At 49.5% G+C, this 26,477-nt stretch overlaps 1 protein-coding gene across 1 annotated transcript; it reads right to left on the minus strand.

Annotated features, from left to right (window-relative positions):
• Nucleotides 1-668: 668 nt before the first annotated feature.
• On the minus strand, nucleotides 669-26,402 carry Sirt2 (sirtuin 2). Its single transcript, XM_008853936.3, has 16 exons — nucleotides 26,305-26,402; nucleotides 25,498-25,544; nucleotides 21,936-21,984; nucleotides 21,527-21,640; nucleotides 15,899-15,940; nucleotides 15,662-15,768; nucleotides 15,505-15,561; nucleotides 14,503-14,571; nucleotides 8,260-8,389; nucleotides 5,471-5,530; nucleotides 5,152-5,207; nucleotides 4,973-5,049; nucleotides 4,836-4,887; nucleotides 1,659-1,729; nucleotides 1,477-1,543; nucleotides 669-1,387 (listed from the first exon to the last, which is right to left on the minus strand). Exons 1-16 carry the CDS (start codon nucleotides 26,318-26,320, stop codon nucleotides 1,232-1,234), a joined length of 1,170 nt encoding a protein of 389 aa, XP_008852158.1. The 5' UTR covers nucleotides 26,321-26,402; the 3' UTR covers nucleotides 669-1,231.
• Nucleotides 26,403-26,477: the final 75 nt, after the last annotated feature.

Raw genomic sequence — 26,477 nt, forward strand, 5'->3', positions numbered from 1 at the left:
TCTCTCTGCCCTCCCCTTTTCATCCAGATTACTGAACCTAGGCCTAGCATTAGGTGACTGTGGCTCAGAACAAAGATGGCCTGGTCCTGTCCTATGGGTTCCATTCTTGTTGGTGTGTGGAAGCCGGTTAACAGCTACACAAATCAATTACTGTTGAGTGGGTGTCAGGAGGGCAGGGGGCAGGTGCACCCCAGAGGCAAGCATGGAGGAGAGGTGGACAGGAAGGCAGGTGCCTCTCCCCCCAGGACCTTTGGAAGGGGAGCAGGACATGGGTGGCACTACACAGTGCTGGATGGAGGCAGCAGATATCAGATGGAGGCAGCTGTGGGTGAGGCAGCCAGATGTTGGGTCCCTGGGGGGCCCTACCTGTTCCGAGGGGAGCCAGAGCAGCAGGAAGTGAAAGTGTTCTCTAGAGAGGAAGCCAGCAGGCAGGGGGAAGAGGCGGGGCTGGGGTATCTGAAATCAACCTTCCTGCCTCTTTGTGGAGTTCAGCCTTAAGGGCCTAAGCACTAAAGTCACCAACCACCCCATACCTCTGGGGACCCTCTTGGCCCCACTCACCCCTATGAGCCTGACACTGTAGATGGTCTGGTGTCTTTGTGGCCACCCCCCACCCCCCAGCTCCTTCCAGTACCCACTAAAAGAAGCAGAGGCCACAGAGCTCAAGGTTGGTTGGTTTGGTTTGGTTTTTAATTTGTCTCCAGTAAGCAAGGCCTCCTGCCCATCGCCCTCCCCCTGGCTAGTGGATTCCAAGGGAAGGGGGCCCAGAATTCACTTTGGTTGTTGGAGGCAGAGAGTTGGAAGGTCCCATACCCTGTGTAAGTTCTATTTTGAGGGTCCACCTCCCATGCTAGGTAAGTTAATTTGGTTTATTTAGCCACAGGGCCCCTGGAAACAGTCAAGAAAGTAGAGGCCCTGAGTGCCCTTTCTTGGCACAGTTGGGAGCTTGGGGGTACCCTGATCCCTGGAAGTAGTTAGAGGTTAGGGGAGGTTGCTCATTGCTTTAGGTAGTTAGAGGCTATGGGCTGTTATGAGACAGGACACATAGGCCTCTGCCCTTGGGCATGTTAAAAATTTGCTGGATGGAGCTGGGGGACCCTGGTTTCAAGAGAGTGGTTAAGAGACTGAAGGATATACTGAGCCCCCCACATGAGCCACATGTTAGAGGGACCAGTGCTGGATGGGGCTCTGCAGTCTCAGAGGAGCTGCCGTCCTGCCTGAGAGGCAGCCATCACTGGGACTTCTCGCCCTCTTTGGCCCTGGCTGCCTCCTTGGCAGGAGGTGGGGACCTTCTAGGGGAAGCGGTAGTGGTGGGGTTGGGGGTCTGTGACCCCGACTGGGCATCTATGCTGGCATGCTCCCTCCGGACAAGGTCTTCCAGCTCCTTCTGCAGGGGGCAAAGTTCAAAGAGGTCAGAGATCACCATATATCCCCATGGGCTGGGTCAGGGTGGGCTAGGGTGAGCCAGTGCCTCACCTTCCATCCAAGGAGGTCAGCAAGAGCCAGGCAGCCCTGGTCACAGTCACCCAGCCAGGCCACATCCCTAGTGTGAGCAGGAGAATCACTGGACTTGCTGAGGCCTGGCCAGACTTCTGTCCTTCCTCCCATGCTGGCCAGGCCCTCCCAGGCTCTGCCCCCTGCCCAGGCCCAACCGTCACCTGTAGGCCTTCTTGGAGTCAAAATCCATGCCGCCTCCCAGGCCCATCATCATGCCCAGGAAAGGGTCTGTCTGTGGGGGAGAGGACAGCTAAGAACACAGACCCTGGAGCTATGGTTTTCTTGTTTTAATTTTTTTTCTTTTTCAGTCTTTTTGAGACAGGGTCTCCCTGTAGCTCCAGCTGGCCTAGAACTCACTGTGTAGACTAGGCTGGCCTCGAACTCACAAAGATCCGTCTGCCTCTGCCTCCCAAGTGCTGGGATTACAGGCATGCGCCACCACGCCTGGCTTGTTTTAATTTTATTAATAAATCAATCAAGTAATTAATTAACTTTAAGATAGGTTCTCCCTGTAGCCCCAGCTGACCTGGAACTTGCTATGTAGACCAGGGTAGCCTCGATCTCACAGAGATCTACCTGCCAAGTCTAAAGGCATGTGCTACTATGCCTGGTTTTTTAATTATTATTATTTTTTATCTTTTTGAGACAGGGTCTCCCTGTAGGCCCAGCTGTCCTGGAACTCACCATGTAGACCAAGCTGGCCTTGAACTCACAGAGATCCACCTGCCTCTGCCTCCTGAGTGCTGGGATTAAAGGCGTGCGCCACCACACCCGGCTAATTATTATTATTTTTAATATAGAAGTTTTTCTTTTGAGACGGGGGGGGTCTCCATATAGCCCCAATTGGCCTGGTACTCAGTACATAGACCAGACTGACCTCGATCTCACAGAGAATCCACCTACTTCTGCTTCCTGAATGATGGGATTAAAGGTATGTGCCACCACTCCTGGCTAATTTTATTAAATTAAATTAATTAATTAAAAATATTTTACTGGGGCTGGAGAGATGGCTCAGTGGTTAAGAACATTGGCTGTTCTTGCAGAAGACCCGGGTTCAAATCCCAGCACCCACACAGCAGCTAACAACTGTCCGTAACTCCAGTTCCAGGGGATTTGACAGCCTCTTCTGTCCTCCGCAGGCATTGCACAACATAGGTGCACTCATCTACATGCAGGCAATACACTCATACACATAAAAAATAATAATAAATAAAATATTTGAAAAATAAATAAAAGGCATCAGATTCCTTGGAACTGGAGTTATGGATGGTTGTTACCCACCATGTCATGTGGGTGCTGGGAATTAAACCTGGGTCCTCTGTAAGAGCAGCCAGTGCTCTTACTCACAGAGATCCACCTGCCTCTGCTTCCTGCATGCTAGAACTAAAGGTGTGTGTCACCTACATTTACTTTTTAATTCATTTGTTTTTGTGTATGTGTTGTGTGCGTTTGTGCCCACAGAAGCCAGAAGGCATTAGATCCCCTGGAGCTGGAGTTACAGGCCATTGTGAGTTGCCCAACATGGGTGCTGGGAACTGGACTTGGGTCCTCTAGAAGAGCAGCAAGTGCTCTTACCAGCTGAGCCATCTCTCCAGCCCCAAAATAATTTTTTTTTTCCTGTCCCTGCTAGGGATTAAACTGGGGCCTTACATATGTGAGGCTAGCACTCTACTGAGCTACATTTTTAGCCCAATCACATTGTTTTTTGAGAAGGGGTTTATCAGTTGGCTGGAAACTTGTCAACTTGGCTATACTGGTTGGCCAGTGAGGCTCAGGGGTCCACCTGTCTCTGCCTCTCCAGCACTGGGATTACAAGTGCAAGCCACTACACCTGGCTTCTTTATGTGATTGTTGGGGATTGAACTCAGGTCCTCAATGCTTGTAAGGCCAGCACTTTATCCTATTTCAAAAAAGCTCCTGGAGCTAGAGAGCTGGCTCAGTAGTTAGGAGCACTGGCTGCTCTTGAAGAGGACCTGGGTTTAGTTCCCAGCACTCACACGGTAGCCAGCAACCATTGGTAACTCCAGTTCCAGGGGATCAGACGCCCTCTTCTGAACTCTGCAGGCATTGCGTGCATGTTGTGCACTTATACATGCAGACAAAACACTCATACACATAAAAATAAAAATGGGGCTGGAGAGATGGCTCAGAGGTTAAGAGCACTGACTGCTCTTGCAGAGGACTGGATTCAATTCCCAGCACCCACATGGCAGCTATGAACTGTCCTTAACTCCAGTTCCAGGGGAATCCGAAGCCCTCTTCTGACCTCCGCGGCATTGCACAACACGGGTGCACTCACATACATGCAGGCAATACACTCATACATATAAAATAAAACAATACAATATTAAAATAGACCAGGCGTGGTTGTGCACACCTTTAATCCCAGCACTCAGGAGGCAGAGGCAGGCAGATGTCTGTGAGTTCTAGGCCAGCCTGGTCTCCATAGCGAATCCAGGCCAGCTACAGCTACAGGGAGATCCTGTCTCAAAAAGACCAAAAAAAAAAAAATTTAAATAAATAAATAAATAAAAAAGCTCCTCCCAAGCAAATAAACAAATAGGTGTGGTGGCACATGCCTGTATAATTCCAGAACTTGGGAGGTGCGGGCAGGAAGAGCAGGAGTTCAAGGTCATCTCCAACTACATAGTGAATTTGAGGACAGGGACATGAGAGCCTGTCTCAAAACTCCACAAAACCAAGAGTATCAGGACTATGTATCTAGTGTTTCCACTGTATCAGATACTATGAGTCACCCAGAGACGGTTTTGATCACAGGAGTATGTGTGTGGGTTCTATGCAAACACTTTGACAGGTCATGAGGCTTGAGCATCTCCAGATTGTAGTATCTGAGGGGGTCCTCAGGTGCCATGGGACTGTCAGTGCTTGGAACACTGTGTGGCACACATGGTAAATGTCCTTCTGACGTCTATGCTCCAGTGTTGGAGGACATTCTCCCCAGCAGGGACAGTCTGCAGCAGGGAACGCCTACCCAGGGTCAAGGCCACCCCTGCGGACAGGTGAGAGAGGCCTGGACAGCACCTCAGCTGTACAATGGTCCCTTGGGCCCAGGAAGCGCTCAGGTTTCAGCAGGCTCCACTTGGGATTCTGCCATTTGCTCAAAAGGGTCTTGAATGACCTACAGGCCTGTGGTGTCAGGGTGGCCTGGGGCCTGACCCCCGTATTCTCCAGCCTGCACTGGGGAATCTACAGCATTGCTACTCCCCAGGAAGGACTCTACACTGAGACTTGTCTGCTCCTGAGGAAATGGTGGGAGGGAAGGGATGCCTCCAGTGAGCAGAGGGGAGTGGGAGAGGGGGGAGTCGAGGCAAGCTTACCTGGCCTGTCTTCTCCTTGTTGATAAGCAGGCGTGGGGTGGACAGTGGTGCCCTGGGAATGAGGAGCTTGGGGTCAGGATCTCCTCTGGCACCCCTAATACCCAGCTGACCCACAGCCCTGCTGCCCTCCCACATACTTGCTGATGAGGGAGGCAAAAGGCTGCACCTGCAGCGAGGTGCCCATAATGATGAGGAGGTCCACCTTCGAGAAGTCCTGTGGGGAGTGGTCAGTGAGGAGCTGCACCCTCTGCCCAGGTTTTGTCACCCCTTCCCCGGGTCCCTGCAGCACATGGGCTAAGTCCAGGCAGGCACTTACTGACTGCATGCAGGAGAAGAAGCGAGCCGGAAGGTTCTCACCGAAAAACACGATGTCTGAGGTGGAGACAGATGGACACAGAGACAAAGGAGAGTGTGACACAGGAGATAGAAACAGAACAGGCAGGAGTAGAGGGCTGAGGGGGAGTTGGGTGCAGGGGGGACCAGTGCCCCTCACTTTCCCCAGGACAGTAGACTAGCCAGGGAGCAGAGGTGACCACAGATGGGATGTGTGGGAGTGTGGCCTACGGGAGGGGTCAGTGGGGGAAAGGGGTCCCAGCCTCAATCCCTGCCCCCCAGTCCCTGGCCCCAAGGCTCACCAGGCTTCACCACACTCTGACATTTCTCGCACTTGGGAGTCACCTCTGAGAAGATCTTCTCTGAGTGGGAGAGAGGAAGGGATAAGGGGTTGAGGGGCCCAGAGGCTGGGGCAGCCCTCTCCTGCCCTTCCCCACTGTCAATATAAACATGCCTTGGGCTGGCAGTGCTGGTATACACCTGTAAATCTGCTCTTGGGAGGAGGATCGTGAATTATAGGGCAGCCATGGCTACATAGCAAGACCCCATCTCAAAAAACCAAGGGCTGTGGATGCAGATCAATGGTGAGGCACTTGTCTAAGAATTCACCAGTGAGGGCTGGGGGCACCGCTCAGCAGTAGAGTGCTTGCCTACAATTCAGTTAAGGGGCAGAGGGTGTGGTTCAGCAGAATACTTGCCCTCCAGGCCCAAGTCCTTTGGTTTAAGCGCCAGCACCACAAAACAAAAACACAAACCCACCATTAAGAGAATTGCAGGGGTGTCCACCTTGCTCCAGAGAAGAGCTCCATTCTTAGAGAACTGTCCCCTTTGCTTCTAGGCATCCAGGAGGTGGCTGCCAGCAGCCCTCCCTTCAGCTAGGCTAGCAGTGATTCCCACCCTTGGGTTCTGTGACAGCGTCCCCTAACACCATCCTATGACAATCACACGCCTTGTCTATGGATCAGGAAACCTGAAAGCAAGCCTGTCATTTGAAGCCCACAGAATTGGAACTCAGTCATTCAAGCATTCATTCATTTATAGAGTGCGGTTTTAATGGCAGTCACTGAGGGTATTTCTGGATGGACAGCATGCTATTTTGTGGGTGGTGTATGCAGTTCTGTGGAGACAGAAAGGGAGTGATGTCCATTGTGTCCTGCCCCCAGCCGTGCACACTTGGGCTGTTTAGGAATCCTCAGTCCGGGGACAGCTGGTTGGCATTCTGTCAGCAAGGCCGCCCTCCAGGGGCCCCACCACAAATGCCACAGCTGTCCTGCCCTCAAGGGGACACCAGAGGCTTTGTGAAGTCAGCATAAAGAATGTCAGCAATGGCTTTCGATGGTGCTGTGCTGGCTAAGGACTCAGCACAATGGCTGCAAGAAACAGGCTGGTGCTGGCACTCAGGACGTGGTTGTTTCTCCAGGACACTTTGTCCTTATATGAACCTCCAAGGTGACAGTGGTGAGCCCTGTGTGTACTCTTCACGCTCATCTCTGAGCAAGAAGGCATCCAGCTTCACATCCTGCAAATTCCTCTAGTACTGTCCAATATGGAAGCCTGAACCACATGGGACTTGTAGTAGAATGAATTTTAATTTTAATTTTTTAATTTTTTTGGTCTTTTTGAGACAGGGTCTCCCTGTAGCCCCAGGTGTCCTGGAACTCACTATATAGACCAGGCTGGCCTTGAATTTACAGAGATCCACCTGCCTCTGCCTCCCAAGTGCTGGGACTAAAGGCATGCACCATCACACCCGACTAATTTTAATTTTTAAATTTTTATGTGTCTGTTTGTGTGAGTGCATGCCGTGTATGTGTGTGGGAGTGCTTGTAGAAGTAAGAAGAGGGCCGGGTGTGGTGGCTCATGTCTTTAATCCCAGCACCAGAGGCAGAGGCAGGTGGATCTCTGTGAGTTCAAGGCCAGCCTGGTCTACATAGTGAGTTCCAGGCCAGCTGGGGTTACAGGGAGACCCTGTCTCAAAAAGACCAAAAAAAAAAGAAGGTAAGAGGAGGGTGTCAGATCTTCTGGCTTTGGAGTTACAGGTAGTTGTGAGCTACCTGATGAGGGTGTTAAGAACTGAATTTGGGGTCTCTAGAAGAGCAACAAGCACTCTCAACTGCTGAGCCATCTCTCTAGCCCTTTGTGGGTGTTTTTTTCTAATATAGCCCAGGCTGGCCTGGAACTTGCTATGTAGCAAAGGCTGGCTCCTGTCTCTACTTCCCAATCCTTGGGATAATAGGCATGTACCACTCCTGGCTTGTCTTCTACAATTTAAATCAATAAAGATGTAATAAAATTAGAGACTCTGTCTCAAAAAATTTAAGAAAACTAAAAATGCAGTTCTGGGTCAATGAGGTGGCTCAGTGGGTAAAGCCAAGCCTGACGAACTTTGTTCTGTCTCAAGGACCCACAGGATGGAAGGAGGGAACCGACTTTCCCAGATTGTCCTCTGACCTCTACATGCACGTTCTGGCACCCACATCTACCCCAAATAAATACATAGCACATAACAAAATACAGTTTTTGGTATAGTAGGCCCATTTCAAGTGCTCAGTGGCCACACAGAGCAAGTGGCCACCACAGTAGACACAGACAGAAGGTTTCCCTCATCTCAGAACGTCCTCCGGGGTGACCAACTGCTGTCCTCAGAATGCAGTTCTGTTTGCTTTGATTGGCCTTTCATGTAAGATGGTGATACACCTCAAAGGACACAGAGCTAGGTCTTCTGACATCACTGAACAGGCCATGTGACCGCTGAGGACCTATGTGTGTGTCTGGACTTACTCTGGAGTTCATATGTTTGCCAGGCTGGCAAAGAGGTGGTGTGGGAGCCATGACTTGACACCACCTCGCATCTTGTGGGCTGCCATGTCTGAAAAGAGCTAGAGAGCTGAGTGTGGTGGGGCAGGCCTGTAATCCCAGCCCCAGGGCAGCCAGAGCAGGGGGAGTGCAAATTCAAGGTCAGCCTGGGATGCACAAGGAGACCTTTTCCCAAAATAGACTGACTAAATGACTACCTAACAAAAGCCAGGGAACAGGGCCATGGGTGCTGAGGGGTGGGCAGGAAACCTTGTGGGAGACACCCAGTGCTCACCTTTCATCCAGCTCAGTGTGTACTCTTGTCGGCAGGCGGGGCTGACACAGTGTGATGTGTAGAATGTGCCGTGGGCCTCCACCAGGTCCTGCGGCTCCAGCCCTGCCACTCGCTCCAGTGTGTCTATGTTCTGGAAGAGGGATGGAAGGAAGAGACAGAAAGAGAACTATCCCTCATGGGTCAGAAGTCAGGGTGGGATTGAGGCTGTGAGATGTGGGATTGCAGTAGGAGAAGGGAGAGGCAGGCAGAGGTTATGTCCTGCTCATCCAGTGGAGCCACTGAGGGGTTAAGGGCCAGGGCTGCTTAAAGGATGGTACCTAAGCTCAAACGTCTATAAGGTCAGGCCCACTGGCACCAACAGCCCCATGCAGCATTTTCCTATAAAGTTGGCAATGTGGCTTCTGGTTAGCAGAAAATTTATTTTGGACTGGAGAGATGGCTCAGCTAACAGTTAAGAGCGCATATAGCTCTTCCAGAGGACTCGAGTTCAATTCCCAGCACCCACATCAGGCAGCTCATAAATGCCTGTAATTCCAGCTCCAGGGGATTTGATGCCTCTGGCCTCTGCCAGCACCTGCACCCATGTGCACATACCCACCCATGGACACATACATGTACACATAATTAAAAATAAAAAGCAAATCTTTAAAAAACACATAAAAAGTTCCTTTCTTAGTGAGCTACTTTGCTACCATTTGCCACAAATTTGTTGAAGTAATTGTACAGATCTTCAATGTTCTCCTCAGATGTGGCATCCTTGTGCAATACTCCACCTGCAGAGCTGTTCTTGACAGCACTGATCAAGCATTAACATAAATAAAATGAATCAGGTGAGGAGTGGTGGTGCATGCTTATAATCCCTGCACTTGGGAGGCTGAGGCAGGAAGATTGTTACAAGTTTGAAGCTAGCTTGGGCTACACAGCTAGTGTCAGGCAAGACAGGGCTACATAGGACAACCCTGCCTCAAAGAATTAAAATAAATAAATACACAAAACCATGCGTGGTGGATCCTGCATATAATCCCAGCATTTGGGAGGCAGAGGCAGAAAGACTGCCAGAAGTCTGAAGCCAGCTTGAGTTACATAGTGAGTTCCAGGCCACTATGAGACCTTGTCTCAAAAAAACCACAATAATGGGGCTGAAGAGATGGCTTAGTGGTTAAGAGCACTGGTTACTCTTACAGGGGACCTGGGCTCAGTTTCCAGCACCCACGTGGCAGCTAACAACTGTCCCGAACTCTAGTTCCAGGAGATCTAATGTCCTCTTCTGATCTCCACAGGCATTACAGGACACAGGCCATACTTACATACAGGCAAAACATTCATAAATGAATTTTTTTTAAAAACTCAAAACATAGCTGGGCATGGTGGCACATGCCTTTAATCCCAGCACTTGGGAGGCAGAGGCAGGTGGATCTCTGTGAGTTCAAGGCCAGCCTGGTCTACATAGTGAGTTCCAGGCCAGCTGAGGCTACAGGGAGACCCTGTCTCAAAAAGATCAAAAACAAAACAAAACAAAACAAAACAAAAACAAAGGGAGACCCAAAATAGAATAAAGGCAGGCATGGTGGCTCATGTCTTTAATCCTAGCATGCAGGAGGCAGAGGCAGGCAGATCTCTGAATTCAAGGCCAGCTTGGTCTACAAAGTGAGTTCCAGGCCAGCTGGGGCTACAGGGAGACCCTATCTCAAAAAGACCACCCAATGATCCAATGAACGAACCAACCAACCAACCAACCAACCAACCAACAAAAAAACCACAATAAGGGGCTGATAGGATGGCTCAGTGGGTAAAGACACTTGCCTAGAATCCACCAGTAAGCGGGCTGGGTGTAGCTCAGTGGTAGAATGTTTGCTAGTATGCCTAAGTACTAGGTTCAAACTTCAGTACCACCAAAAAATAAACAAAAAAGAGTGAAAAATCTATAATTCTATTGCACATCAATAATCTCAGGAGATTAAAGTTGAAAACTCAAGGTGTGTTTTTTGCTGGATGCTAATCACTTTCACACACTGTAAAGTAGAAACCCTAAGTCAAAGCCTTGTGAGTCAGAGACAGTCTGTACTAGGTGTTTGCCCATATGTCTTCGTGCACTGCCATGAATGAACTTCTCCATTATGCCCTGCTGCCTCTTTTGCATGTTGGTGCCATTGTTAAATAAAACGAGTTATCTGAACACAATCACTGTGGTACATCAATCCATCTGATAACCAAGATAGCTAGTGGCAGGCGGGCAGCATATATAGCATGGTTACCATGGACAAGACTCAAAATTTCATCACTACTCAGAACAGTGTGCAACTTAAATTTAGCTTGGGAATTGTTAGGCTGGTGAGATGGTTCAGCGGGGAGAGGAGCTTGTGCACAGGCCTGATGACCTGAGCTCAATCTCTGGATCCCATAAAGGAAAGTTAGGGTCTCCTCAGGCCCACACACTGCTTCCCTGCAACAGGAAACGGGTGTCACTTCCTATGGGTGACTGTGGGAGTCTCATGTTGAGGGGCACAACATGGCCCATGAGCCTGACACTGGCCCTCTGCTGGCACCCTTCATAGGTACAGTCTCACACAGGGCACCTGGCTCATGAAATGCAAGCTACCAAGAGCATTCTCCTTATATTTTTTCAATAGTGAAAAGCAGAAAAAGATATATTTAATGTGACCACATTGGGAAGAGGAGCCAAAGGTCCAGTGAACTCAGGTGTGGCTCCATCACCACTGTCTCACTGTGGCCTCAAGCAAGGGTCTGACAAGCTGTTAATCTCTTTCTAGGAGACAAGAAGCACGTTTCCCTCGATGCTCATTTTCCACTGAATTATGTGTAGGCTGGGAAGAGTGAAGTCTGGGGAGCAATCTCCCCGATTGTGATACCTGAATTTAAATCAGAAAATGAAGGCAAAGTGTTTATAAAAGAATAAGATGGGGCTGGAGAGATGGCTCTGCAGTTAAGAGCACTGACTCCTCTTGCAAAGGACCTGGGTGCGATTCCCAGCACCCACATGGCAGCTATGAACTGTCCTTAACTCCAGTTCCAGAGGAATCCGACGCCCTCTTCTGACCTCTGTGGCACTGCACGACATGGGTGCATTTACACACATGCAGGCAATACACTCATACACATAAAATAAAAATAATAAAGTATTTTTTAAAAAAGAATAAGATGGACTGAGTAGCTGGCTCAGTGGTAGAGCCCCTGCCTAGAATCCCCCAGTGAGGGGCTGGGGTGTGGCTCAGTGGTAGAGCACCTGCCTAGTATCCCCCAGTGAGGGGCTGGGGTGTGGCTCAGTGGTAGGGCATCTGCCTAACATGCAGGAAACCCTTGGGTCTATCCAAAAAAACAAAAAAGGAGAAAGTGTAATAGCTTTTTAAAAGCATAATGCTGCTATGCAGTGTGTATATGGAATGGTATTCCAGACAGGAGGGTGAATGGAAAAAACCCTCCTGTCAAGTGCAAATTCCACACATACAATTTTAAAGATCTTGAAGCTGTTCTCCCATGGGGACCATAGAGGCCTGAGTGAGCCTGACAACTGCGTGAATGTGTGAATGGGTTCCTGTGTCCTGAGCTGAAAATAGCATCACACACAGCTTCAAAAATGCTGCATCGTCACAATTCAGGAGTGAAGGCCGTGTGTTCCAGAAACTGGGTCAGTGACTCAAACAGCAGCTGAGGTGGCAGAAGAAGGCAAAGCACTGGAGAAAACCACGTCATGAAAGAGGCAAATGGAACACTTCTTCCACCTTCAGATATTTGTGTAATGAGCCATTTAAAAAAAAATCTATGTATGGGGCTGGTGAGATGGTTCAGTGGGTAAAGGTGCTTGCTGCCCAAGTTTGATGTCCAGAACCAATATAGTGGAAGGACAGAAACAACTCCCACAAGTTCTCCAACCTCCACACTTTGGCTGTGGCATGGTCACACATGTGATGGCTTTCTGGTTAAACGGGAACATGGTAGCAGTAAGGGTACTTGGCAGCCCTCACTCTAAGGTGGCTTTGTTCAAAGCCTCAGTTTCTCCTCCTGTCCGGTGAGTAATCAATCCCTATACAGCTTCTGTAGTTACAGCTTTTCTGCTGAGCCCAGAGCTGTCCCCTGTGCTCCCAGCTAGAGTACCCTCCTCCCCCATGCCTGCTCTTCCACACTCTCGGGAAAGCACAGGAGGTGCTCAGTTGAGTCCTGTCATCAAGACTCCATCTTCCAAGGAGATTCCTAACCTACCTGCTTTTCTGCCTCAGTGCCTCACCTGGGTCCAGCTACTATCCACTTTAGGTGGACTATCACAGTAGCCTCCAGCCTGCTCTCTGAGGCTCCCTGCCCCCCGTCCACACACAGCCATAGAGAACCTGTCTAAAACATCCTTTCTTTTCCCCCATAACTCCAGGGTCCCTCCCAACTCACAGGCCTGCCTTTTTTTCTTTTTTTTTTTTTTTTTTTTTGAGACAGGATCTCACTATGTAGCCCTAGCCAGCCTAGAACTTGCTATGTAGACCAGGCTGGCCTGGATCTCACAAACATCCACCTGCCTATGCCTCTTGAAAACTGGGATTAAAGGTGTGCATCACCATGCCTGGCTTAGGTCTTTCGTAAATGTTACCTTCTCATCGAGGCTTCCATAGCTACCTTGTTCTCACCAGCAACCCACCCGAAAGACCCATCCCTGTGTAGCTTCTTCAGAGACCAGGCACCATCTGACATATGAGGTCTGTGACTCGTTCCTCTTGTCCTCGGCATCCCCATACAAGAGTATCAGCTCCAGGAGGGCAGAGCTGTCTGCTAGTGCTGGTAGGGCCTAGTACTGGGCTGGACCCAACACTGGACATCTGTTGTCTCAGAAGCTGGCAAACAGGGTGCCAACAGGGACATACAGCACACAGAGAACACAGGGCTTCAACGGAGCTCTTAGCGTTACACTGAGCCTTGGCCTTTGAGTAAAGCTGACTCTCAGAGTCAGAGGACAGTGTACTGAGCTTGGGCAGCCCCTGTTAGGATGAAGCTGTCTCCTCCCCAACTAGGGCCTCTACCTGCTACATTTGAGGAACCTGGATCCCAAAAGAACCCATCCTCCCCCTGGTGGTAGCTTTTGAGATTGCAGGTGCCAAAAGAAAACACCTTTTATTCAACTTGTTCGCTTTCTAAACTGTACAATTTGGAGTCCCCCCATTTTTCTTCTTTTTTGACTGAGATAGGGATTGGACAAGGATCCTAGTCTGGCTTTGAACTCACTATGTAGCCAAGGTTGACCTCACACTTATGATCCTCCTTCCTCAGCCTCCCGAGGGTTGGGATTATAGCTGTGTGCCACCAAGCTTGGCCAGTTTGAGATTCTGAGGTATGATTTATAGCATGCTCGTAGAATACTACGGAACACTCTGAATTTCAACACACTGATGAAACAAGGGTTCCATTTCGCAAACATGTTCTTAATGTTACTAGTCTAGAAGCCAGCAGTGTGAGCACCCCCTTACTGACACCACAGTGTCCTATCAGCCCACCGTGTCACACCAGGCTTAGAAGTGTACAAATCATAAAAACACATGCCTTCTTTCTCTTTCTCACTATGTAACCTTGGTTGGCCTGGAGTTCATTATATAGACTGGACTGGCCTTGAACTCAGAGATCCACCTGCCCGAAAGGTGTGTGCACCACGCCCAGCAAGGCATGCCTTCTTTATGACAGAAACTCGCCTGTTAAAACTGTCCCAGTGTACTGATTTTTTGTTAACTTAAGTCACTTCGGTATCATCTGTGATCAGAACCAATGAGAAATCGGGGATATCTGTGGTATCGATGGGGTCCATTCAGACACAGTCCCTTTGCAGTATGGATGAGATGCCCTGACAGGAATACACTATCACCTCACAACAGACTTGAGAGGGCCCCGAGCTGTTCTGGTCCACTCCATTATTTTTAAAATTTTACATTCTATTTTAATTGATTGACTAATTAATTTAGAGACAAGGTGTCATATAGTACAGGCTAGTCTCAAACTCCCTATGTAGCCCAAGGATGACCTTGAACTTCTGATTCTCCTTCCTCCACTACCAAGTGGACCACTATGCCTAGTTTCTGGCCTTTACTTTAGAAAGAGGTAACTGAGGCTAGGAGGAAGCGACTCACTGCAGTCACTCACTGCAATAATCTGAGCCCTGGTCCCTGGCCCTGTGCCTGCATGGGTGGTCCCCAGTTCTGAGACTCTGCTGAGGAGGCATCAGCCCCCACAGGCACCCGTGGCAGTGCCACCTACCTGCGTGTAACAGCGCAGCAGCAGCCCCTTCTCCTTCAGCAGGCGGATGAAGTAGTGGCAGATGGTAGGCTAAGGAGAAGAACAAGGCTGATGGTAACGGAATACACAGCCGCCACCGCTACCACCTCCTTCAAACACCCACCACCATTGCTGTGTTAGGAACTACAATAGTCCTGTGTCTGTTCTGTCTCTTGGGCCCTGTGAAGCCACGAGTGGCCTGCTTCCATTCCACAGATAAGGAGATGGAGGCAAAGGCATGGGGATGTCTTGCCAACATCACAAATTGGTTAAGTTGCAAAGTTAGGCTCACAGTCAGGCTGCACTGTGAGAACCCATTCAGATATTATGGCTTTAGTTTACAGATGGAGAACTGAGGCTCATAGACAGAAGGTAAGAAACGAAGGAGCAGAAGGGAACGGTAGTCCAGGCCTAGAACCTGGGTGCATTTTCCATTTATTTATTTATTATTTATTTATTCATTCATTCATTTTTTAAAAAATATTTTATTTATTATTTTTATTTTATGGGTATGCTTGTATTGCCTGCATGTAGGTAAGTGCACCTGTGTCATGCAGTGCCTGTGGAGGACAGAAGAGGATAACGGATCCCTTGGAACTGGAGTTACGGACAGTTGTTAGCTGCCATGTGGGTGCTGGGAATCGAACATGGGTCTTCTGCAAGAAGAGTTGATGTTCTTAACCCCTGATCCATCTCTCCAGCCCTCATTCATTTTGTCTTTTTGAGACAGGGTCTCCTTTTAGCCCCAACTGGTCTTGAACTTGCTATGCAGACCAGGCTGGCCTTGAACTCGCTATGTAGACCAGGCTGGCCTTGAACTCACAAAGATCCGCCTGCCTCTGCCTCCCAAGTGCTGGGAAGGCATGTGCCACCATGCCTGGTGCAATGTTCTTAATGATTCTTTAACATTTGTCTGGATAGCCCAGGAGGAGCCTCCTTCCCATGCCTGCTCTTTTCAACCTCCCATGCAGAAAAAGACCTCACCTTGAACTGCCCAGGATAGAGCTCCTTGGCAAGGGCAAAGAAAGGTTCTGGATGTTTCTGTAGGAGAGAGAGAACCAGAGGGATACATGCTGCAGGTGTGGTGAGGGCTGTAATTGGGAGACCTTTCCTCTCCCTTCCCCTCAAGTCAGCTGTGTACCTTGAAATAGCTGATCTCAAAGATGGCCTCTGGGTAGGGAAGGCGGTACTTCTCCAGGTTGGCATAGAGGCCGGTGGTTGGAGAGCGGAAGTCAGGGATGCCTGCAGCTGAGGGAGGAGAGGAGGGCATGCCCAGTCAGAGGTGCCAGTTCCATGCATGCACTAACCCTTCTGCCCTTACCTAGTTCCTAGAAGGGGCTCCCCCTTCCCAGGGATGGCTGTTGGAGGGGACACTTACATGTGGAGATTCCAGCTCCCACCAAACAGATGATCCTTTGACCTGGAGGAGAGAGTTTAATGACATTTGTTAAGGTTTACTCAGTCTCTATAGAAACACCACACAACCTGGCCAGACACTATTTCCACCAGGCCCAGGCCCAGCGTTTCAGGTACAGGACTGTCTTCCCAGTGTCTGGCAGATAGGAAGGGTGGTATTAACATTCTCATGTGTCAAACAAGGAGAGCAGGGGTCGGGATGGGAACATGGCGGATGGGCAGAAGCTCCCACAGGGAGAAGAGACAGCATGGCTTTAAGTGACATCAACTTAGGAAGAGTCCAGAAAAGCTACTTGAGCAGAATATTCTCCTTTTAACCAGATTAAACAACTGTGGATAAATGTCAAGGAGAAAGCTGAGAGTCAAGTTGGTGGGGCGGCTCTGGCTTGTCTAAGGCCTTGGGGACCATCCCTAAACTTTAAGAAACAAACCAAACCAAACCAAACAAACAAAAACTTTCTTTCTGAGACAGGGTCTCCCTGTAGCCCCAGCTGGCCTGGAACTCAATATGTAGGTCTGGCCTTGAACACAGAGATCCACCTGCCTCTGCCTCCCAAGTGCTGGGACTACAGGTGTGCGCTACCACACCCGACATAATTTTTTTTTTAATTGAGAAAGGGTGTCATGTAGGCTAGGTTGACCTCAAATCAAACTTGCTATGTAGCTGAAGATGACCTTGAACTTCTGATCCTCCTGCCTCCACCTCCTGAGTGCTGGGACTGTAGGCATGTGCCACCATACAGTGATGGGGTTGAATCTCTCCCAAGCCACAGCCTGAGCCCCTCAACTGTACTAAACTTTTCCAGACCTGTGATCTGTTTGCTTATGAGTGCTCTGCTCCCCAGTTTTTCCTAGTTCTAATAAAAGAAGGTGGACAAGAGGTTGGGCTGGTGGCACACACCTTTAATCCCAGCAGGCGGATCTCTGTGAGTTCGAGGCCAGCCTGGTCTACATAGCGAGTTCCAGGCCAGCTGGACTACAGGGAGATCCTGTCTCAAAAAGACCAAAAAAAAAATTAAAAAAAAAGAAGGTGGACAAGACACATTTGAATCAGTTGGCACCCAACAGCTGCATGGAAATAGGCATGCTGTTATCTTAGCCACTGGCTGGCAGGCAGCCCAAGCCACACAGAGCCCTGGCATCTGCCTGTCAGCTGATGGACAGATACAAGTATGGTGCCCCTGGGGTGTCCTGTCCAAGAAACAACAAGTGTGAACAAAGTCAAAGCCTGCTACAGGGGCCAGCAAGATGGCTTAGCAGGTAATGGTGCTTGTTGCTAAGCCCGATGACCGGAGATTAATCACCAAGGACCATATGGTTGAAAGAGAAAACTGACTCCTGAACGTCGTCCTCTGACCTCCCATATGTACAGTGGCATGGACAAATCTATATTAACACCCACATCATACACACACAAAAAATTACACACACACACACACACACACACACACACACACTAAATGTAAGAAAAAAAAGTCTGTCACAACCTAGGCTGTGGATTTCTTTAGAATTTCACTAGCCCAAGACTGGCTGGAGCCAGTGGGCACTGAGACAGGGGGAACATGCATTCTAGATTCAAGGGACCTGGCATCCCTGGATGTGGTAGCATATGTCTAATCCCAACACTCAGGAGGCTGAGGCAAGAGGATTATGAGTTCAAAAGCCAGTTCTAGCTTCACATCCAGATCTTGTTTAAAAAAATTGGAAATAATGTTTTAAGGCAACTGGTATCAAATCCTGACTGCCACATGCCAGATGTTTGCACCAATTCACAACTTTTCTGTCTCAGTTTCTTCTGCTGCTCATATTACTTCTTTTTTTAAAATTTATTTATTTATTTATTTTCTGTGTATGAATGTTTTGCCTGCATGTATGTAAGTGTATTGTGTGTGCAGTACCCTCAGAGGCCAGAAGAGGATGTTAGTTCCCCTGGAACTGGAGGTACAGCCAGTTGTTAGCTGCCACGTGGGTGCTGGGAACTGAGGGTCCTCTGCAAGAGCAGCTAGTGCTCTTAACCATTGAGCCATCTCTCCAGCCCCCTAAGAAGATTTCTTTGAGGATTTTAGAGATAAAGGTGACAAGCAGGTAAGAGGATGCTTGCTTAGTACTTAGCCCAGAGCCTGGCAAACAGTGGAAACCCAATTAATTACCATTCATCAATAGTCCCTAGAGGGCACCCTATGGGCCCATGACCTCAAGATCTGGTGCAAGAGGAGGAAAAAACAAATGCTTTCTGGCCACTGCTGGGTTCTCTCTGAGCCTTGCAGGCCCCAGGCCTGCTGCAGGCAGCTGCCCATCCTGTGCCAGGACAGGGAGGCTCAGCCAACTGGCTGGCCTGGCTGTCAAGGAGGGAGATGCAGCTGGAGGAAGGGGAAACCAGACGACATCCTCAACAAAAGGCCACTCAGGACCCTCAAAGGTTCATTGTTCCCATGGAGGACGGCGAGGGCCTGGTTTCTCAGACTTCTGTGGCTCAGCCTCAGCCAGAAATACAAATTTCACATTGACCCAGCCAGCAGGCATCTAAACACCACATCTGATATAAGCCTCCTGTAATAACCACGGTGAACACTTCCACTGCTCTCAGAGATCTGACCCTACTCTAAACACTGACCTCACGTGTGTGTGTGTGTGTGTCTGTGTGTGTGTCTGTGTGTGTGTGTACATGCATCTGTGTGTGCCAAAGAAAATGTGTAGAGGTCAGAGGACAACTTGTGGGAGTAGATTCTCTCCTACCACCATGTGGGTCCTGCAGATTAAACTCAGGTCATCAGGCTTGGCAGCAACTATCTTTACTTACTGAGCCATCTCACCATCCCCACCCTGTTTTTTCAGACAGGGTCTCTCATTGGGATCTGGGACCAGCTGGTCAGCCAAACATCAGGGGTCATCCTGCCTCTGCCTGCCCAGCCCTGTGGTTACAAGCACTGAACCTTTTATGTGGGTGCTGGGGATTGAACTCAGGTCCTCACCACGCTGTGTGGCAAGCACTTTATGAATTGAGTTATCTTCTTCATTCCCAGTTTTTCATGTAACCCAGGCTGGCTTTAAAGTCACAATCCTTCTGTTTCAGCTTCTGGAGCAGCTGGGATTACAGGTCTGCCCAGCATGCTTGGCACATTTACACCTCTGTTAATTGTCTTAGTCCCTCCCAACAACAACTCCAGAGGTATTATCATTCTTTCTAGGACACAGGCTGGCCCATCAAAGGACAGTAATACATTCACTACAGATGAGACCACAAATCCAGGCCTGGTGCTGCTGGTCTGTATCCCAGTTATTTAGGAGGTTTGAGACAGGAAGATCAAAGCCTTCAGGGGCTACAGAGGAGGTTTGTGGCCAGTGTGGGCAACTTAATGAGATCCTGTCTCAAAATAAAAAGTCAAAGAGGCCTGGGCTATCGCTCACTGCTCCAGTGCTTGCCTAGCATGTTGGAACCCTTGATGGGTTCCATCCTCAGTACCTGCCGCCCTGACCCTCAAAAACAGAGATGTGACTCAGGTCTCATCAATCAGAGCAGTCATGTGACCCAGCCTGAGCCAATGACAGAAAGTCTCCCCACTGTGGCCTGGATTACAGGGAAAAGCCAGATCATTTATTTTATTTTTTTTTTAACTTAAAAAAAAAAAAAAGTTATGTGGTACCAGGCATGGTGGTGCATGCCTTTAGTCCCAGCACTCAGGAGGCAGAGGCAGGTGGATTTCTGTGAATTTGAGGGCAGCCTGGTCTACATAGTGAGTTCCAGGCTAGCTGGGGCTACAGGGAGACCCTGTTTCAAAAAGACCAAAAAAAAAAAAAAGTTATGTGAGTGTTTTGCCTGCGTTAAGTGCGTCCATGTGTGCAATGCTCGAAGAGGCCAGAAGAGGGCATCAGATCCCCTGAAAGCAGAGTTACAGATGATTACAAGCCATCTGGGTGCTGAGAACTGAACCTGGGTCCTCTGCCAATGGGCCAGATCTTTTGAGCAGCAGCTGCTGGGTTGGTTGACCTCCTGTTTGGAGCTGCCCAAGTTTCCTTCACCCTGACAGATGGAACAACAATTCCAGAGAGAGTGGCCCTGTTTTGAGAAAAACGGAAGTACCTGAACCCTCCATGCTTAGAACTGAATTTTAGTCTAAGAGAGTCTAAAATTAAGACCCAATCAACCTACTAATTGTAAAGCTATTCTTGCTCTGGAAACAAGTCTGTATAGGACCCCCATAAACTCAAACTATAAAGTGATCTCTGCTCTGCAGACAAACTCTTCTGAGACCCTCACTGAAAAATATAGGCTGAGGGGCTGGAGAGATGGCTCAGCAGTTAAGAGCACTGACTGTGCTTGCAGAAGACCCGGGTTTGACTCCCAGCACCCACATGGCGGCTACAAACCGTCCTTAACTCCAGTTCCAGGGGAATCTAAAGCCCTCTTCTGACCTCTGAGGCACTGCATGACATGGATGCACTCACATACACATGGATGCAGGCAATACACTCATACACATAAAAATTTTAAAAAAGTAATAATAAAGAAAAAAAGAAAAATATAGGCTGTAGGCCTTAAGCAAATGTTGCTAACCAAACTCTTACTGTTTTGATGTTTGTTTGTTTAGTATGTGTGTGTGTGTATGTGTGTATATGTGTGTGTGTGTGTGTGTGTGTGTGTGTGTGTGTGTGTAGATGCATTTATGTGTGCACAGACTTAAGCTCTCCTGCAGGTTCCTGCAAGTCACCCCTTTTTGACTACCGAAGGTCAGCGTGGATCGCTGAGGGCGGCTGCTTTCCTTGAACCTTCCTGCTCCTACCCCGACAGTCTGTGCGCTCCCTTCCTAGCCAGGGTTGGGTTTCGTTTTTGGTGTTCTCTTACTCAATCTTTTTTTTTTTTTGGAGATTTTTTTATTTTATGTGTATTTTGCCTGTATGTCTGTAAGTGCACCTATATCATGCAATACCCAGAGGCCAGAAGAGGGTGTCAGATCCCCTGAAACTGGAGTTACAGATGGTTGCTAGCCACCATGTGGTGCTGGGAACCAAACCTGGGTCTTCTGGAAGAGCAGCCAGTGCTCTTAACTGCAGAGTCATTGCTCTAGCCTGATAATTTTGCTTTTTCGTTTTTTTTTGTCTTTTTGAGACAGGGTTTCCCTGTAGCCCCAGCTGGCCTGGAACTCACTATGTAGACCAGGCTGGCCTAGAAGTCACAGAGATCCTCTTGCCTTTGCCTCCCGAGTACAGGGATTAAAGGTGTTGCACCACCACCCCTGGCCTTATTTCTGCTTTCTTGAGACAAGTTCTTGCTATATGGTTCAGGCTGCCCTCAAACTTATGATCTTCCTGCCTCAGTCTGCTGAAGAGTTGGGTTTCTTGATACTTTTTTTTTTCTTTTCTCTTTTTTTTTTGAGAAAAAAGTTCTCATGTTGCCCAGGATGGCTTCAACCTTGATACATAGTTGAGGCTGACCTTGAACTCCTGACCCCTTTACCTTTACCTCCCCAAAGTTGGGGTTACAGTGTAGGGTGCCACCATAATCTGAGGGTTTTCTTGCTACTTGTATACCAAAAGCGTGCAGTCACTTGGGGCCAGGACCAGGACAAGAGGTCAAACCTCAGGGACTCACAGCGCTCGCTCTGCATGTAGCGTGTCACGCCTTCCAGGGTTAGCTCATCCAGCACACGCTCCTTCTGGGATCCCAGGCCCAAGGTCTGGGAGAAGAAATTCCGTAGGAAGTCCACTGACCAACAACAAGCAAGACAGTGCTAGGTAGGTATTGAGCCAGAATGTGTCGATGGCCCAAGGCCCTTGCCCCATCCAGGGGACCCACTATCCTTGTGCCACTAAAGTCCAGGTGCCTGGCACAGCTGGCAGCCTCCAGTACCCTGCTCTAGCATCAAACCAGTTGTTACGTACTTTGGGTGTTACTCCTCGTGGAGTTGAAGGTATATCCCCAGAAGGAATATCCCCTAAAATCCCACACTCTGGATTCCCTCCCTGCTCCCCCCCCCACCCCCCACCAGGAGGACACTTACTGTCTGCCTCTCCACCGGTGGCTCCTCCCTCAGTGTCTGAGTCTGAATCCTGGAAAGGGCAGGTAGGGTGGCCAAGCCCAAGAACAGAGGTTAGGGGGAGACGGGGAGAGGGGGAGAAGGGTTGGGTGTGACACCAGGTTCAGAGGGGGGCTCTAGGGCAGGTTTCGGTGAGGAGGGGACTTGAGCCCTTGGCTTGTGACAACAACTTCAAGTGACTGATGTTCTGGGCCTTATTTTTTTTTTTTTGTTTTGGTTTGGTTTTTTGAGACAGGGTCTCCCTATAGCCCTGGCTGACCTAGAACTAGCTATGTAGACCAGGCTGGCCTTGAACTTAGAGAGATCCACTTGCCTCTGCCTCCCAAGTGCTGGGTTTAAAGGTGTGTATCACCATCTGTGGCTTCTTGTTTTTTGAGTCAGGGTTTTATGTAGTTCAGGCTAGCCTCAAACTTGCTATGAAGCCTGGGTGACCTTGAACTTCTGATCCTCCTGCCTCCACTTCCCAAATGGGATTCCAGGTGTGGAGCTGAGTATCAAGTTCAACTCTCTAAGTAGTCAGCCATTACAGCCTTGTAAGGTGCTAGGGGTTAAACCCAGGGCTTCAAGTATTTGAGGCAAACATTCTACTGACGGAGCTACATCTCCAGCCCATGAGCTTCAATTTGTACAGAGAGCTCAGAGGATTGCTGAGAGGCTGCGTGAGTGAGTGAACACAAGGCGTTCCTCCGTAAGTGCTGGCTCTGGATACAACCACAGGCTTCCTATCCACAGGCTCCCTTTGTGTCCCTCTCCCCTAGAGTGAGGGCTGCCTGTCCTTCTTAACAGCCCTGTTCTCTGAGGACCCTCTTGAGAGCCATGCCAGACTAAGGCCTTGGTGCTTGCCTTTGCAGTCCCCTGCTTGATGCCTCTTCAATTTGCAGCTGTCTGGGGCTCTGTCCCTTGGCCTCTCAACCAGCCCAGTCCACTTCCCTAGCCACCTGCCACATCTGTGCCGAATCCTAGTCACTGGTGATGTGGCTTCTCTGTCCCTAGATCTAAGATTGCCAAGGTAACCCTACTTTGCTCCAACCATGTCACAGACTGGCTTCACATCTACCCAAACCGGCTCCTCTTCCCAATCTCCATCCGTGTGTCACTTACCCTCTGTCATAGTTTCCAGAGTACCTCCTCAGCGTCCTGAGCCCCCTCTGCTGACTCCCTTGCTCTTCTCCAGGGCTCCACCTGGTCCTCTGCCCTGCGGCCCTGCCCTGGCCTCCTCCTAGGCTCCTGGACTCAGTTTCTACCTCTGATCACCTATTACCTGTCTCGGCAGTCCACTCCCCTCTTCTTTAAAGCTCCATGGATTACAAACATCTCCACAGTCTGAGACAACATCAGCCCCACAAGGGCAGGGACTTTATCTGTGTTCACCATTCAATGCCCAGTCTCGAGAGCAGGGCTTCCAGAACCACCTAGCACTGAATGCATGCTTACCAAGTCCTCAACAGCCCTGCCCTCTGAGGACTCTCTTGAAAGCCATGCCAGAGTAAGGCCTTGGTGCTAGCCCTGCAGTAGATGTCAGAAATAGTCTGACCAACTCAGTCACCCACTCAGAAGCCCTCAGACAATCCCTTCCACACCCTGCTTCTAAGCCTCCCCAAATTAAAAAGCTTCTTGTTGTTTGAGATGGTTTCACTATGAAGTTCTGACTGGCCTGAAACTCAGAATGTAGACCAGGCTGGCCTGGAACTCAAAGATCCACCTGCCCCTGCCTCCTGAGTGCTGGGATTAAAGGTGCGCACCACCACTCCAGGTTTGTTATCACTCTTTTGATACATGTCTCATGTAGCTCAGGCTGCCTCCAACTTGCTATGTACCTGAGATATCCTGCTTCTACCTTCCAAGTGCTGGGATTATAGGTGTCTGTCACCATAATGGCTGGCTCTAAAATGTGTTTATTGCTTTTGAAAATTATACAAGTTGGGCTAGCAAGATGGCTCAGCAGGTGAAAAGGTGCTTTCTGCTAAGCCTAACGACCTCAGTTCAATCCTGAGGTCCTACATGGTGGAAGTACAAAACTGACTCCCAAAAGTTGTTCTCTGACTTCCACACATGTGTACCCACCCCACAAAAATGAATAAATGTAATCTCACTCAAAGGTAAAGCACTTTTGTAGTATGCACAAGGTCCTGGGTTCAAACCCAGCACCACCAACCAACCACCAAAGCCAAAACAAGAAATAGTCAACAGTATTCAGTCCAGGTTTTCTCTCTGTATGGGTTTGTACTCCACTGTTACAGAATGGGTCTTGCCAGAGTATCAGTACTGCACCTTGCATTTTCCCCGCACAGACCTACCTCCTTTGTTAAAATATTTATTTTTATTATTTTAATTTTTTATTTTATGTGTATGAGTGTTTTGCCTGCATGCATGTAAGTACACCAATGTTGTTCAATGCCCACAGAGGTCAGAAGAGGGTGGTGGACCCCTGGAACTGGAGTTACAGATGGCTGTTAGCTGCCATGTGGTGCTGGGAACTGAACCCAGGTCCTGTGCAAGCGCAGCCAGTGCTCTTAACTGCTGAGCCATCTCTCCAGCCCCCCATCTCATTCTTTTAAGCAACTACATAGTAATACATTGTAGGATGAACCATAGTTCAGTTAATCCCTCTCCTGATAGCCATTCGCGCTATCTCTAGTGTTGCTCTGTTCTGGACAATGCTGTGATTGACATTCCCACATCTTTCTGTGACTGAGGATCCCTTTTTACCATGAATTAGTCTTGCTTTGGAAGCCAGGCAAGTGAGACACTGAAGACCACAGAAGGCTGCCTCACCTCTGAAGTGACTCTGCTGTGCAGCTGTCAGGTGTTGTGACCCTAGCTTCTTCACTTGCCTCCAGGCCAGCTGGGGCTACTGGGAGACCCTGTTTCCTGCCCTGCTCCCAGGTCTCTATACTCTGCATGGAATGCCATTTCTGACCTTATCTAGGAAGTGACTTATTCTTTATGACACTGTGATTATATCTTGGTCTTATTCCTAGATCAGCCTGTGGGTTACTCCAAAGAAGGGTCTGGCTACAATCTTCTATAACTCACAAAGTTTGATGTATACTCATGGAGTGCTCTGAGCTGGACAAGGTCTCATAATATAGCCCAGGTTAACCTCCATTCCTCAATCCTCCTGCCTCAGCCTTCCAAATGCTGGGATTACAGGTGTGTGCCACCACACCCAGCTTTTGGGATACTTTGACAATCACCCTGTAAGGTCATTTTCTGGTTGTCTATGAGGTCTGTAACTTCAGGGACTAAATTGGAAATCTGTCCAGGCCTAGCATAAATGAGGTTCAGAAGGGATTGGGGGTAGGGCAGGCAACAGTAAGGAAAGTATTATTTGGGAGGGCAGCCTGGGGTTGAGGCTGCACATTTTCCCCTGACAGTCCCCAGAAGCCACCATTCTCCCAGGAGGCTGCACGAAACCCCACATGGGGATCAGGGCCACAGTCTCCCCTCTTCCACCTCCCCCCCAGTGTGCAATGTGGGAACAAATCCATCTCTCTCCTTCCCTCCACCCTTTCCCCCATCTCACCTGAGCCTCCTGCACCTTCCCTGCCTGGGTCTCCAGAGGGTCAGAGGCTGGGGAGGAGGGGGAGCAGACGTGGTTACAGTGGGGGGAATAGTTAAGGAGGTGAGGAGGTTCAAAAGTGTTGAGGGGGGGACAAGAGAACCCACCAACCTAGTTATACTGGGATCAGGGAGTCGGGGTGGTAGTGAAAATGAAGGAGATGGAGATAGAACTGTGTGGGGTAGAAAGGCTAAGAATGGGAAGGTTTAGAAGGAGAAAGTAGGGAAAGGCAGGGCTGAAGGGAGACCAGAGTTAGGACACGGTAGTGTGTGCTCCGGCAGAGTGAGGGAAGGCGAAAGCCAAGTTTTTCGAGAGATAAGCTGGGATACTTCAGCAGGGAGGTGAGTGTGGGCGCGGAGATGAAGTGGAGGTGGGAGGTTTAGGAGCGACTCAGGAACCGAAGGGAAGACATAGGAAGAAATACCAGGGTTCCCCAGCATCCTACAGTTGCCGGAACACCAGATACCCTTAGCAACCGGGACCGCGGCAACTTTAGTCCTTAGCAACAAGGGTCCTCCACAACCAAAGTGCAGGAAACGCGATCATTAGCAACTTGGCAAACGGACGTACTCCGCGGACCCTTAAAACTTCGCGACCCAGAAACCCACCAACCTAGCAATACCACCACTTAGCAACAGCCCTCTGAATCCTACTCCCTTCACAAAGCCCCTGCCTCCCGGCCCACCGAGCCTGCCCTCGGGCCCCGGGGCCTGCAGCCCGAAGCCAGGCCCCGGCGCAGCCCGACCCTCCCAACCCAGGTCCCCGACTCACGGTCCGGCTCGGCCATGGGAGCGGGGCGGGGGCCCTCGGGGCTGTCACCGACTGCTCTGCCCCGTGACGGCACCGGAAACTAGAGGGGCAGGGATAGGGTAAAGAACTACAACTCCCAGTAGCCAACGCGGCTCCGCTTACGCTTTGGCATAGGGCGCCTCTCAGGTAAGAAA

This window comes from Nannospalax galili, unplaced genomic scaffold (assembly GCF_000622305.1).
Source record: "Nannospalax galili isolate Female #2095 unplaced genomic scaffold, S.galili_v1.0 scaffold886, whole genome shotgun sequence".
NCBI lineage: Eukaryota > Metazoa > Chordata > Mammalia > Rodentia > Spalacidae > Nannospalax > Nannospalax galili.

Bases quoted from the DNA above. Each gene is read 5' to 3' on its own strand.
- Sirt2 (XM_008853936.3), bottom strand. The intron at 21,985-25,497 runs GTGAGATGGGGG...TGCCCTTTCCAG, and splicing joins GGAAGGTGCAGGAGGCTCAG to GATTCAGACTCAGACACTGA. The intron at 5,208-5,470 runs GTGAGCCTTGGG...TCTCCACCTCAG, and splicing joins TCAGAGTGTGGTGAAGCCTG to ACATCGTGTTTTTCGGTGAG.